This window comes from Phragmites australis, chromosome 7 (genome assembly GCF_958298935.1).
Source record: "Phragmites australis chromosome 7, lpPhrAust1.1, whole genome shotgun sequence".
NCBI classification, from domain to species: Eukaryota; Viridiplantae; Streptophyta; class Magnoliopsida; order Poales; family Poaceae; genus Phragmites; species Phragmites australis.
In genome coordinates, this window is record NC_084927.1 from 23,120,925 (window position 1) to 23,135,962 (window position 15,038).

Sequence of the window (15,038 nt, forward strand, 5' to 3'; positions counted from 1 at the left end):
TAGCTACTGGTCCTCGATGAGGGCCTCGGGTATGGGGACAGGGACGGAGTTGGGGTGGAGGACCGGGATGACGTCGGGGAGGAGGACGGTGATGGCATCAGGGAGGAGGACGATAGTGTCGAGGAGGACGAGGATGGCGAGCTCAGCCTGTTTGGTGCGGCCTCATGGTCCTCAGGGAGGGGGACGGGGACGGCGTCAGGGTGGACAATGAGGACGACATCGGGGAGGACGACGAGGTTAGCGCCGGGGAGGAGGACGGTCACGGTGTCAGGGAGGAGGATGATGGCGTCGAGGTGGACGGGGACGGCGGACTCAGGCTCGTGGTCCTCTGGCGGTGTGGACGAGGACAAGACGGAGGTGGAGGCGCTTGAGGAAGGGGAGAAATTTTTCTAAGTCTGGGAGCCAGGGTGGTGCTTCGGTTATATAAGGGGGGCTTCACTGCCGACTCAAAGTGTGGACCAGCAGTGAATGGGGGCTTTCACTACCGGCACAATTCGTGCACAGGCATAGAAGCAAGGCTTTACTGCCAGCCCAAATTTGTGCCGGCAGTGAAGGGGTGATTCACTGCCGGCCCTTTACGTCAGCTGGCAGTGAAACCCCCTTCCCCCGCACATCGGTGCAAAGTTTTTTGTGCTGAGCACAAGCGTCAAACCTGCGACCTGGCCGGCCAAAGACCAAATGAACTAACCGCTATGCTACTCAAGTATATTTGCTTCAGTTTGTACTATCTATATTTATTAACATGCCGTTGACCTAAAATCCTAATACATATTTATTTTAATTTGAACTTGCTATATACCAAAATTAAGTTTTGTATATACCTAAATTTCATGGTTCAATTTTCTAATTCAATAAAAATTTAAAATAAATATGTTCATACCTAAATTTCTATATTAGGGCTTTCTAATTAATTAAAATATATAATTGGAGAATCATATATATCTTAATTTCATAGATAAATATTTTAAATCATTAAAAATTGAAAATAACTATGCTCATAACTATAGCTAATGTAAATCAATAGTAATGACACCTTCATTACTACATAGCAATAGTGCTTGTGCTATTGCTAATTCATTAAATATCAAAAATCAATATGCTCAATAATAAAGACATCTTCAACCATAAATGACAAATTGAAGCTCCCATAACATAAGTGAGGTATAATTGCATCTAAAACAAATTACATCACATGATTAGTTAATACAAATTAAAGCATGTCCTTAGTTAATATAAATTAATAATTAAAACAATTTAACTACTTTGTCTTAACGATTCACACTTCATTATTATCACAACGTACGTAAGGAGGTTCGTCGGTGTCTTCCATGGGACCTAGGTCGTTGTCCTCTCCGAAAGGATGTAGCGCGTCGAATTGATTGTAGTCTTCCTCGTCAACGACATTCTCCACTCCGACAATCCTTCTTTTTCATTGAAGAACCACGTGGTGCTCCTCCTTGTTAGCCGGGTCCGGGTTCTTTACATAGAAGACTTGCATAACATCATTCATAAGTACAAATAGTTCTTCTCTATATCCAACAAGTTTTTGGTGCACTATAGTCATACCGTACTTGTCCATCTTCACGCCCCTTGGGAGTCTGACACATTGGCACCGGAAAAGAAAAACCTTTAAATCTCCATAGTCGAGCTCCCAGATGTCCTCTATGAATTCGTAGTAGGTCTCCCTATTTCCATTGCAGTCGTAGGCATCTATACGGACACCTCTATGTTGGTTGGCACTCTTGTTATGTTGAGCTCTCGTATAAAATGTATAGCCATTTATGTCATATCCTTGGAATGTGAGCATTGTAGTTGACGGTCCGCGAGCCAACACATTCAATTGAGCACACTCTATCTACTTATCCATCACCTATCTACGTAACCAGGCACCAAAGTGATCTATGTGCTCTCGTGCGATCCAAATATCGGACTTCCCTGGGTTTTTGGTGCGTATCATCTTCTAGTGTTCTTCGACATACGGGTTCACTACAACTGATTGTTGCAGAACTGCGAAATGTGCTTGTGTGAATGAAACGGGGTCGTTAGTGCAGCATGAGTTTGCACCTATCATCCCTTTCCCCTGTAGACTCCCCTCATGGCGAGATATAGGCACACCAATCGATTTGAGATTCATGTAGTTGACGCAGAAATCAATGACCTCCTCGGTGCCCCAGCCCTCAGCCATGCAGCCTTCCAACTGATTTTGGTTACCAACATATTTCTTCAGAACTCCCATGAACCTCTCGAAAGGGTACATCTGATGTAGAAACATGGCGCCAAGAATCCATATCTCTTTCACAATGTGAACAATGAGATGCACCATGATATCAAAAAATGATGGAGGGAACAACACCTCAAGCTGGGATAAAGTCTCAACCACGTCTTCCTGCAACTTATAAAGCTTTGTCGGATCGATGGCCTTCTATGATATCGCGTTGAAGAATGAACACAGCTTTATAATTGGATTTCGGACCTTCGGCGGCAGAATACCTCTAATTGCAATTGGAAGCATTTGTGTCATCATCACACGACAATCATGAGACTTCATGCCAGTTAATTTCAAACTTTCATGTTTACTAGTCTCTTTATGTTGGCGGAGTAACCGGATGGAACTTTGATTCCATGCAAGCACTTGCACATTGCAATTTTCTCCGCCTTGCTCAGACTGTAGCTAGCGGGACCAACATATTTGTCGCCTTTTTCCATATCTTCGGGATGTAGATCCTGTCTGAGTTTCAAACATTTTAGGTCCTTCCGTGCTTGGAGTGTATCCTTTGTTTTGCTAGGTATGTCTAGTAACGTACCAATCAAGCTATCGCACACGTTCTTCTTAATGTGCATGACATCGATTGCGTGTCGATCCACCAAATTCGGCCAATAAGCTAAGTCATAAAAAAACAGATTTCTTTCTGAACATAGGACCTCTAAGATTAGATTTCGGAACCGATGTACTCCCGCATCCCTTCCCAGGGATAACCCTAAGCCCCTTTACCATCTCATATACCTGTCTCCCAGAGTGATGCTTAGGAGGTGATCGAGTCTAAACTTTCCCATCAAAAGCTCTCCTGTTGGTGCGGTACGGGTGAACCTTGTGAATAAATTTATGATGACCTAGGTACACTATTTTTTGGCTGTTCTTCAGCCACAAGCTCTCTGTTTCATCTAAGCAATGCATGCATGCACAATAGCCTTTGACAGTCCGTCCGATAGGTTGCTAAGGGTTGTCCAATCTTGGATTGTTACGAACAGCATTGCACGTAGGGTCAAGTTCTCTCATTTGTACACATCCCAAACCTGCACACCATCGTTCCACAGTATTACAAGATTTTCCATTAATGGTTTCAGGTAGACATCGATATTGTTGCCAGGTTGCATCGGCCTTGGTATCAGCACCAGCATTATAATGTACCTCCACTTCATACACAACCAAGGAGGGAGGTTGTAGATACATAGAGCTATAGGCCAAGTGCTCATATTGCCGAATGGATTCATCCCATCCGTACTCAACCCAAATCTTATATTCCTCACAACTTCTGCAAATGGCTCCTTGTATTTCCTATCAATATTTCTCCACTGTGTAGAATCAGCAGGGTGTCTTAGCATTCCATCATCCTTGTGCTCCTTGGTGTGCCATCGCATCAGTTTGGCATATCTTTTGTTCACGAATAAACGTTCCAAATGGGGGACTATAGGAAAATACCACATCTCCTTGACGTGAGGCCTTTTCTTCTTTCTTTCACCATCGATATCATCACCGTCACGCATGTACCATGCTGCACCATAGATGAGACACGCTTCCAAGTCCGCATACTCTTCGCGATACAACATGCAATCGTTTGGACATGCATGTATTTTCTGCACTTCCAACCCCAATGGGCACACAACCTACTTGGCCTGGTACGTGTTTTCTGGCAGCACATTTCCCTTTGGAAGCAATTTCTTTAAGAACAGTAACAACTCTATGAAGCTTGTATCAGACCACCCATTGCTTGCCATCAATTGTAGTAGTGAAAGCACGGTACACAACTTTGTGTGCTCCTTCTCATAGCTTAGGAACAATGGTGTTTTAGAGTCCTCTACCATACGCTGGAACTTTTGAAACTCTGTTTCATTGGTAAAGTTCCCCTCCCCATCGCGCAACATCTACTCCAGATCATCAACATCGGTATCGGCCAATATCTCCTCTAGATCATCATCGACCAACGTATCTACGGTAGTGATGGGGATGGGGTTCCCGATCTTCCGAAAGGTAATGAGATAAGTCAATTTGGTGGAGTTTCGACATTGATTATCCAAAGGCTCCGATCAGAACAGATCGAAAACCCTCGCAACTACTACACTACTACTCTGTGGTTACCAACCATGCCAAGACGTGGTTGACCTCACCAAGAAGGCTTTTCATGCAAGCGAATCGAGAACACAAGCAAGAACAGGTAGATGCAATTTGAATATTGCTAATTACTAATGAAGTACTCGAGTTGGGGCTTTACAAACTGATATACTACGAAACTGTCTAAAACAGAATAATCTAAACAAAACTCAAGCCTAAACTATGATGGCTACTATGTATATATAGAGGGGACGTGGGGAGGTCGACCTAGGGTTGTGCCGCCGTGCAGAGAGGTGTACACAACTTGGACTCTGACCTCGACACAATTACAAGACCCGACAGAGCCCAAAATAGTGATGCAGCACATTATTTCATCAACCCTGACTAAACTATAAGGAAATTTTAGTCAAGGCTAGATCTATTGGAAAGGGCTCGTCATAAGCTTTCCAGCAAGTCCAAGATCGCCTCAATTGGACTTCGTATGAGAGAGTTATGCCCATTTTACTAATATGCTGCCCTGGGACTCCGAGTAGACTTTGGAGTTCGACTAGGACTCGACTTTCACTCCGAGTAGACTTGGCCTTCGAGTGATGACATTTAGGTGAGCTTGTGATGCCTCTCCCATGTTCCTAAGCAACAAAACAACACAAAAACATAGTAGTATTCTATTCTTTACAAAGAAAGTACGAATAATGAGAAACGAATTCACCTTGGGTGTATCCGAGGGAGCCATGCCCTTATCATCCTCCCCTTCTTTACAACAAACCGTTCTCGGTTTGCATATAGCATTGTCTTGCCCATAAACTTCTACACAAAGCAAAATGCGCAAGGAATTCTCGTTATGCAATATCATAAGTTCTTTATCAAACAATTGTAATTCTCTTTGAAGCGAATGTACCTGATCATCATTGGCCATAGTAGACAACATTGATACAATGTATGCATGTGTCACTTCTTGCTCCCCTTCTTTAAAAGAAATGATATTGCATCACAACCTGATATCAATTTGTATCTTCTGTACAAAGAAAGTTGAAGTGATGGTTTTTGTGTATGGCAAGTTTTGGTCCAGGCTAGATCTATTGGAAAGAGCTCATCATAAGCTTTCTAGCAAGTCCAAGATCGCCTCAATTGGACTTCGTATGAGAGAGTTATGCCCGTTTTACTGACAGGCTGCCCTGGGACTCCGAGTAGACTTTGGAGTTTGAGTAGGACTCGACTTTGAGTCTGAGTAGACTTGGCCTTGCAGTGATGACATTCAGGTGAGCTTGTCATGCCTCTCCCATGTTCCTAAGCAACAAAACAATGCAAAAATATAGTAGTATTCTATTCTTTATGAAGAAAGTACGAACAATAACGAATTCACCTTGGGTGTATCCGAGGGTGCCATGCCCTTATCATCCTCCCCTTCTTTACACCAAACTATCCTCAGTTTGTGTATAGCATTGTCTTGCCCATAAACTTCTACACAAAGCAAAATGCGCAAGGAATTCTCGTTATGTAATATCATAAGTTCTTTATCAAACAATTGTAATTCTCTTTGAAATGAATGTACCTGATCATCATTGGCCATAGTAGATAACATTGGTATAATGTATGCATGTGTCACTTCTTGGTCCCCTTCTTTAAAAGAAGTGATATTGCATCGTAACCTGATATCAATTTGTATCTTCTGTACAAAGAAAGTTGAAGAGATGGTTGTTGTTTATGGTAGTAGCCAACAACGCTCCCATTCTTGCGAATTATTTGATGAGTTGCAAATAGAACTAGAAAAACTTGACATGATATTAATATTGGTACTCGAGTCCTCTAAATGATCACTTTGGGGCACAATAATAGAAGATTTCAATTTTGAACAAATATAAACTCGATGCACCATATACTATAATTTATCATTGTATTTTCCAATAACATGAAAAGTATTTTGTAACAAGCATGGCAAATCAGAATTAAGTTTTAATTTATCCTCTAAACTATCCAGATCACAAAGAACATCAAATTCAATATAACCTAAAGTATTTAGAGAAGATAGCAATTTCAGCTCTTCTTGCTCACTGGCAATGCATTGAACATGTTTAATTTCAAACAAGTATTCATTTGTAAAACAGAATTAACACGTTCATTCACAAGCTGTGGTTGTTGTATAAGTGAAGCATTACCACACAACTCTTTGTTGTCTCAAGGAACAGCAAGCAAATCATCTTTTGACAAAGATAAATCAAGAATTGGTTCCACTAACATTTGCTCTACATTAGAATCATTGGTGGACAATATCTGCATATCAAAACAATTCTCACCATAAGTGATTGTAGCAACTTTTTCATTACTTTGTTCTCTTCCTCGGGTGATATAGGTACTTTAGCATTTGTACCTTTTTGTAACATGCATGGTGCAGCAGATGTCTCCTCATTCTCCTTATTTTTCTTCTCATTTTTCTTTTCTTGTTTGTTCGTATTTTCCTGCAAAATGTTAGGCACAGGTAGAGGTGCAACAAGGGGTTGCTCCTCCGAAAGATGCACTCCTTCTTTACAAATAGATGCATGAGATTGAGTAATAAATCTTTCTCTCATAAGAATTTTCATTTCTTTCCAAGTTCGAGGGAACTCAATAGATGTTGTCGGAGGGTTAACTCCTGTCGCAGGGATCCTGAGGGACCCCTTTTTAGAGATTCGGCCGGGGGGATGATCCTGAATATGTTTGCCGGAGAAATAAATGGGTATAAATGCGATGGCCGGCGGGGTGGAATGATCTAGTGCGGAGCGAAGTAAATGCACTGGGGTTTAGACAGGTTCGGCCGCACAGAGGCAAAACACCCTACTCCTGTATGGATACTATGAATGCCCTGAGGATGTCCCTCAAGGATGTTGCTGGTTACAAGAATGTTTGTCTATCCTAGAGCCTGGGGCTCCTTGTTCTTCGGTCTGTGCGTATCTGTCTGCTTTGGGTGCTCTTGGGCTTCTCTTCCCTTCTCTTCTCTACTTACTTCCTCTGGGATTGTCTAACTTGTCGAGCCTGTTCCGATATTTTCCCGCTTGTTCTGATATTCAGCCTCTCTTTGTCCGTGCTGTCGGCTGCTTTAAATACCCGCCAGCAGTAGCGTGCCCCGAATGGGAGAGCACGAGCTCCAAGGCACCATAAATGGAAAGGGCGTCATCATAGCCTCTGTGCGAAGTGATTGGGGTTGAAAATGCGCCCCGCGCCCGGTCATCCGTCACCATAAATGCGCTGGCAACGGGCGCCATGGAGAGGGCCCACCGGGCAGCCGCAGAGCAGCCCGGCGTGCCCGCCCTGTCTTGTTCTTCTGCCACAGCAGCGCGGCAAACGGAACGCCTCGGCCTTCACGACGTTATCCCGAGACGGGTCGGATGGCACGGGATGGGACCCGTGTATTTAATGACCCCACGCCCTTCTGCCAGAATGTGGCAGGAACTGACACCGAGTGTGGCGGGAGCAGTTGGAGGTGACAGGCCACGCGCGCTCTTAAATGTGGCCTCGGGCCTTTGACTAGCTGACACCTCATCAGTGGGCCCCTATGGGGGCTACTTGTCAGGGGGCTTCCTAGGTCGTCGGGGAACCGAGTGCTCGGGGGTCACTGTTCACCTCCCCGAGCACTCTCTCCGGAGAATGCCCTTCCTTGGTTCTCAGGGAACCGAGTGCTCGGGGGCTACTGTTCACCTCCCCGAGCACTCTCTCCCGGGCACACTTGTACAGATCCTCGGGGGACCGAGTGCTCGGGGGCCGCTGCACGCAGCCCCGAGCATTCTCTCCCGGAACTTCCTTCAGTGGGTTCTCGGGGTACTTGGGTGCCCACGGGGCCACCGCTCGCGGCCCCGTGCACACTTCTCCCGGTACTTAGCTTTCCTGGTCTTCGGGGGACTCGGGTGCTTGGGGGTAACCGTAGACCTCCCTGAGCACTTTCTTCTCGGCACTTAGACTTCCAGATCATCGGGGAACTTGGGTACTCAGGGACCACTGACTGTGGCCCCGAGCGCCCTCTTCCGGAACTTAATCTTTTTTACCTTGCGGAGGCGACTCCGCGGGATGGCGCTACTTGGCAGATTGCTGGCCTAGCCTCGGGATTCAGGGACCCCCGGTTCCTTATTCACCGACAGCAGCCCCCGAGCCCATTGGCAGGCGATGGCCCAGAGACTACGGATGGGCCCTTCGTCGTCAACGAGGCCGAAACCAGCATCGACACCACGTGGCGCGCTCTTAGACATTGGCCCTTCTGGTCCGGGCTTCTGGTACGGCCCAACGGGGAGTCGAACGGACGCGCTTCCAGACAACTCCTGAGGCGCGCGATAATGGGACAGGCGTCGCGTGATAAAGAGGTAGGCGACGCGCGTGGCAACCGCGCAAATCGAGGAAAATACGCCTGGTAACTGCTGACAACCGCACGGCCCGAGGGAGATTTGCCTGACGGGTGCGCTGGCTGAGGAAACCGTCCCACCGAGCGCGCCGCGGCAGGCGACGTTTGAACTTCCCTGGAGTATTAAAGGAGGAGGGGAGTGAACCACCCCCCTCTTTACGCCATCTTTGCGAACAAGCCTTCGTCTTCCTTGCGCTCCTGAGCCCTAAACCTCCCTTAGGCGATTAGAGCACCTCTCTTCCCCCACCATCCCAGATCATCCCCCACCCTGACAATATGTCGAGAGCGGGAAGAAGCCGCCGCGACAAGACGCCCGACAGCGTGCTGCCGGAGTCCCGGCTTGTGAATGAGGAGGCGGCGGACAAGGTGCGGAAGTTGATGGTGCCCGAGGGCCAGCGGGGGGCCTCGGTGGTGACGCCGGTGAGCTTCCCGCCGGTGATGGACCGGCCGGAGCGCATCGTCCTCTTCACTTCTTTCATGGTGGCCGGGCTAGTGCCGCCGTTCTCGACATTCTTCCTTCAGATCCTCGACATGTTCGGGATCCAGCTGGTGCACCTCAGCCCCAACTCCGTCGTCATCCTGGCGATCTTCACCCACCTCTGCGAGATGTTCGTGGGGGTGCCACCGTCGGTGTCGCTCTTCTGGCACTTCTTCGTGCTGCGGTCGGCTGGGAAGAAGAGGGGCTTCTCCACCGCGGACGTCGCCGGCTGCTGCAATTTTCGGCTACGGGATGGCCTGGGGGAGCAGTACATTCCCCAGGTGCTGCGGAGCAAATGGGAGGACTGGTGGCGCGACTGGTTCTACATCGACGTCAGCCCCTACGACCGCCTGGTGCTGTCGGAGAGGGCGGCGGAGCCCCAGAAGGCGACCTGGGAGGTGCCGCCGCAGGCGGACGCGCAGATGGAGCCGATCCTGGAGCGCATCGACTTCCTGCGGGAGCAGGCCCGGCCCTACTAGGTGTACACCGGCCCCCAGGACATCACCCGGACCCAGATCAGCGCGGAGTGGGACCTGGACAGGCCGGCGCTGAGGGGCCAGCTCCGGGTGGTGATTGGGGTGGACGACCTGAGCCGGGCGGAGCTTCCCTGGAAGGGGCTAGCGCTCTGCGCTGACCCAAACTAGGTGGCGCTGCAAGCGAAGCTGCCGAAGTTCGACGCCCAGGGGCTGGTCGACCGGCCAGGACGCCGGAACCCCGGGACTATCCAGATTCCCGGGGTGGACGAGGCGGCCGGCGAGGAGGCCGCAGGTGGTCCGGGGCAGACCGGCGGCCAGGGCACCGCGGGCGGTGGGCCGCAGGCCAGCGGTGGGTCTGAGGCAGGCAGCAGTCGCCAGGCCAGAGGAGGAGGCGCCGCCGGTAGTGGGGCGGCGACAGCGCCGGGGGACAGAGGGAAGCGCCCCCGGACTTTCATTCCTACGTCGGCGTCCCCGCCGTCGCCGTCGCCTGGCGAGGAGGGAGGCTGGGGCGGTCAATCGTCCAGCGCGGGGCCGGCCTCGGGGGCGGCATCTGCAGTTCTGGAACCAGACCTTGATCTACTTGGGCCTGGTCTGGAGCCCGGAGATCGCGCGGCGGCCCTGCAGAGCCCCCCGCGGAAGAGGAGGAGGGAGGATTCCGGGCCAACACCGCCGGGCCCGGGGTACAGGATCCCGGAATCATGGTGGCAATACCGGAGACCAAAATCTGTGTCAGTTTCCCCCCTTTTTCCCGAGCATGCCTTGCCCGCAGTGAGTTCGGAGACTGACCTCATTTTTCTTTTGCAGGCCGCCTGAGCCGACCGCGCCGGTGGGGCCGGAGCCGCTGAGCGCGCCGACCGAGATAGAGCCACAGGCGCTGCCCTGCCCCTAGCCGATGGCAGGGGCTGTGCTTGAGCAACCGGCGCCGGCTGAGCCCGCCCCGAGCGCGTCAAGCGTGGGGCGGACGACCTCGTCGTGGGCGGTGCCTGCATGCCAGTATTCGGGGACCCCGAGCCCCTCGGAGGGGGCTCGCAGGGGACCCAGCGCCCGGCCGTCGCCCAGTCGGCCTGCAGAACCCCTCACGGACGTGCTAGGAAGTGCCTGGGAGGTGATCGAGTGGCTGGTGGCGGCTATGGTGGGAGAGAGGACGCAGCTTGAAGCGGGCCGCGCCACCCTCCTTGAGGAGAGGGAGCGGCTGGCCGAGGGCAGGCGACTTTTTGAGGCCCGCGTTGCCGCGGCACACGCCTTCAACGAGAACGAGCGGCGCGCTCTAGAGGAGGAGCGGGAGGTCCTGGAGGGCATTCGCACGGAGGCCGTGCGGGAGCAGGAAGAAGCCGCCCGCCTGGCCGAGACATCGCGACAGCAAGCTGCCGAGTTACTCGCCAGGGAGAGGCAGGTGGAGGCTCGGGAGGAGGCGGTCCTGGCCCGCGAGAGGACGGCGGAGGCCTCCCAGGCGGACTTGGTCCACCAGAAAGGCGAGGTTGAGCAGAGCCGTGGTGAACTCCAGTGGCAGGAGGAGGAGCTCCGGCACCGGGAGGAGGACGTCGTGATCCGCGAGACCGACATCAGCATCACGGCGATGGACCTGGACGCCTGGGAGGAGCTGCTGATCCGCTGGGAGACTGAGGCTGCCAAGGCGTTGGTGGCCTCAGCTGCTTGGGAGGAGCAGACCGCCAAGTGGGAGTCTGAGCTGACCGCCCGCGAGCAGGTCCTCTCCACCCTTGCAGAGCGGGTGAAGCTGGCTGAAGCCCAGGCGACCGGCGGCAGCTCAACCGGCGCGGCCTAGGGACAGAGCCTCGAGGAGCGGCTGCAGAGCATGACGGAGGAGCTCGAGACCGCCAGGACCGAATGGGCCAATGTGAAGCTGATGATGGAGGACGTCCTTCGGCAAGCACGGAGGTCCGTGAGGGTGGCCGGGCTCGGGCGAGTCCATGTGGGAGCGAAGGGGACGGGCATCGGCCACATCGCCCTTGGCTTCTAGAGAATCAGCCAACGCCTCGAGGCGCTTCCCCAGGCGGTGCAGGAGCTTGCAACCCGGGAAGGACGTAGCCTGGCGCAAGCGGTGGCTGAGCACGTCTTGGCCTGCTACCGGAGCCGAGACCCAAACTTCTCACTGGAACTAGCTCGGGAAGGGGTGGTCGAGGCCGAGGAGGAGGCCGCCCGGGAGGTAGTCCGGGGCGCTGCTGCCTAGGTGGCGGCCTGCTTCACGTGAGAGGCGCTGCCGATTCCGGACCCGGGGAGCAGCGACGAGGAGGCCCCGCTATCTTCCGAGCCTGAGGGCTCCGACTTAGATTAGGCTTTTGTAATTTTCTTTTTCTTTGACTTGATGTAAGTATGGGAGTGATCCCTCAGAATAGCTGTCCTTTCTTGTGAATATAATGGAAGCCTTTCTTTGGGGTCGCAACTCCAGTGTTCTTCTTAGTGCTTGATGAGTTTATATTCTTTTCACTTGATGCCCTGAGGAGTACTCAGTCAGACCGAGCCCGACCTTTCCCTCCCTGAGAACGAAGTCACCCTGATCACTTGTCGCCCGAGCAGTGAGGCCTTCTCTGCGCGTTCAGCCCCCGAGCCCTCGCGAGTCCGCAGCGGCTAAGTCAAAAGACAAAGGCATGAACTTCCTTGCTCAGGAGATAGGTCGATCCAGCACGGAGCACGTGACGACCAGGGAACACTTTCCCATTCTGCGACCACTCAAACAGGTAGACTGGAGACACGTGCGGGCGGAAATGCGACCAAGAGTCCCCATGGTTTGGTGGTGCTCGGGCTAGGACGGACCGGACCGAGCACCGACAGCCCGCCCCCAGGGTATAGGCTCCCGACCGCTCGAGCAGCTCGAGCAGTGAGAAAACCCGAGAACCCCAGAGGCTCGGTAGTGCCCGGGGCCTTTTAAGTGGACCGAACACCACGACCACCATGAAAGATTTCGGTCCGACATTGCCGTACGTATGGTACACCTTTCTACTGTCCGTTCTGTCGTTCCGGGGAAAACGGACACGTGGCAGGGTTTAGTGCGCGAGGAGACCATCTCGCCGAACAGATTAGGATACGAGAGCCCCGAGGACAACTCGGGAACAATATATTAATGACTATAAATTCATATGAATTTAACCACTCACCGAACAACTGTCAGCTTTTCGGCCGACCGATCCAGGAGAGGTATGCGCTCCGAGCTCGGGGTGCCCGGGAACTTGGTTCCCGCGGCTGGGGCGCCCGAGCACTGGGGGGCGCATGGGGAGCCCGGGATCAGGCGATCCCGACCACTCATGCCCGAGCGGTAGAACCACCCGAGGACCCCTAGGGCCGAGCAGTGACCTGGGCACTAAGGCCCTTGCGATCGAGCTGCTTTTGCTTTTGATTGTCGATCTGTGACTTTGAGAAAAATAGAAAGGTTCTTTGCTTGGTGCGCTCTGTTAGTGCGGTACTCATTATAGGCTGCTCTTGCTTTCGACCCGAGACCTCTCGAATACCCAGACCGGCGGACTAAACAGGCAAAGGCATAACCCAGAGGTCCTATGGTTCGGTGATGCCCGGGTATGACAGACCAGACCGAGCACTGACAGCCCGCCCCTAGGGCCTAGGCTCCAGACTACTCTTTGCTCGAGCGATAGGATTATCCGAGAACCCCAGGGACTCGGTGATGCCCGAGAGACTGCCACGACACCGAACACCACAGCCTACCACGACAGACATAAGTCAGCGGCAACTGCCCACACGCATACCGATCGGGATTCTTTTATCAACGGGGAAAATGAGAGAGCAAACTTTTTCTCGCACAATCGAGCATCTCACCAGACAGATTAAATATATGAAATCCAGAGAAAAAATAAAATTTGGCATAAAGACTGCACATTGGTATACATATTGTATTGACAATTTTTACAAGACTGGGTGACTTACCCGGTTAGTGGTAGCCCCCGGTCAACTTGGGCGGGGGGGAAGCCCCTGGCCTGGTTGACCTGAGCCCGCATACATGGCCATCTACGGGAAGAACTTGCGCAGATGCTCGATGTTCCACGTGTTGGGGAGCGGCTGCCCATCCTCTACAACCAACTGGAAGGAGCCTTCTCGCGGGACACCGATCACGGTAAAGGGGCCTTCCCACATAGGGGACAGTTTATTCCTTCCTTCACACGATTGGACGCGTCAAAGAACTAGATCCCCCACCTCGAGAGACCGGCCCCGGATGTGACGCTGATGATAGCGCCGCAGGCTTTGCTGGTAGCGGGCTGCTAGGAAGGTGGCACACCGCCGGTGCTCTTCCAAATAGTCGACGTCGTCGTGCCTCTGCTGCTCCTGTTCTCCTTCAGAGTTGGCGTGCACCTGAGGGGAGCCTAGAGTGAGCTCGGAGGGGAGGACCGCCTCAGCGCCGTACACGAGGAAGAAAGGAGTCTCCTCGGTAGCGCGACTTGGCGTGGTCCGATTGTCCCATAGCATGGCAGGCAGCTCATCGATCCACCCTTTCCCGTGCTTTGTGAGCACGTTGTAGGTCCGGGTTTTGAGCCCCTTCAATATCTCCGCGTTGGCGTGCTCGACCTGCCCATTGCTCCGAGGATGAGCGACAGAGGCGAAGCAGAGCTTGATGCCGAGGTCCTCGCAGTAGTCCCCAAACAGGGCACTTGTGAACTGAGTGCCATTGTCGGTGATGATCCGGTTCGGGACACCGAAGCGACTGGTGATACTGTGGATAAACTGGAGCACCGTGTTATTGGTCACCTTGACGACTGGAAATGCCTCCGGCCACTTGGTGAACTTATCGATGGCGATGTAGAGGTACTCATAGCCCCCGATTGCTCAGGGGAATGGACCCAGAATGTCCAGCCCCCAGACTGCGAAAGGCCATGATAGGGGGATGGTTTGAAGAGCCTGAGCTAGCTGGTGAATGAGCTTTGCGTGGAACTGGCACGCCCTGCAGCGCCGAACCAGCTCGGAAGCATCCTGGAGGGCTGTAGGCCAGTAGAAACCTTGCCGGAAGGCCTTCCTGACCAACGTGCAGAACGATGCATGGCCACCGCACTCGCCCTCATGGACCTCAACGAGAAGCTCGCCGCCTTCTGCTCGGGTGATGCATTTCAGGAGGACGCCGCCTGCGCCACGCCGGTAGAGATCCCCATCTACTATGGCATAGCGTATGGACTGCCGAGCAACTCTTTCAGCAGAGGCATCATCCCCGGGGAGGAACTTTTCCTTCAAGTACCCTCGGATCTCGTCCATCCATGAGGCATCCTGAGAACTGCTAGCAAGCGCAGCGCACTCGCCGGACGGCGGCACCCTGTCGGGGCTTCCCACTGAGGGCGCCGCCGGGGTCCCCTGAATTGAGCTCGAGGTTTCCCCTTCATCCTGTTCGGCAGGCAGGACGGAAGGCCGTGTGAGTCTTTCTTCAAAGACTCCGGC

At 52.4% G+C, this 15,038-nt stretch overlaps 1 protein-coding gene across 1 annotated transcript; it reads left to right on the forward strand.

The window, feature by feature from the left end:
- The first annotated feature begins 10,779 nt into the window (after window positions 1-10,779).
- On the forward strand, window positions 10,780-11,433 carry LOC133925485 (uncharacterized). Its single transcript, XM_062371400.1, has 2 exons — window positions 10,780-11,043; window positions 11,155-11,433. Exons 1-2 carry the CDS (start codon window positions 10,780-10,782, stop codon window positions 11,431-11,433), a joined length of 543 nt encoding a protein of 180 aa, XP_062227384.1.
- Window positions 11,434-15,038: the final 3,605 nt, after the last annotated feature.

What these genes read in the sequence shown, in the direction of transcription:
- LOC133925485 (XM_062371400.1), top strand. Translation starts at nt 10,780, where the DNA reads ATGGTGGGAGAGAGGACGCAGCTTGAAGCGGGCCGCGCCACCCTCCTT. An exon ending in TACTCGCCAGGGAGAGGCAG is followed by an intron (nt 11,044 to 11,154) that starts GTGGAGGCTCGG and finishes GGTGAACTCCAG; the next exon opens with TGGCAGGAGGAGGAGCTCCG.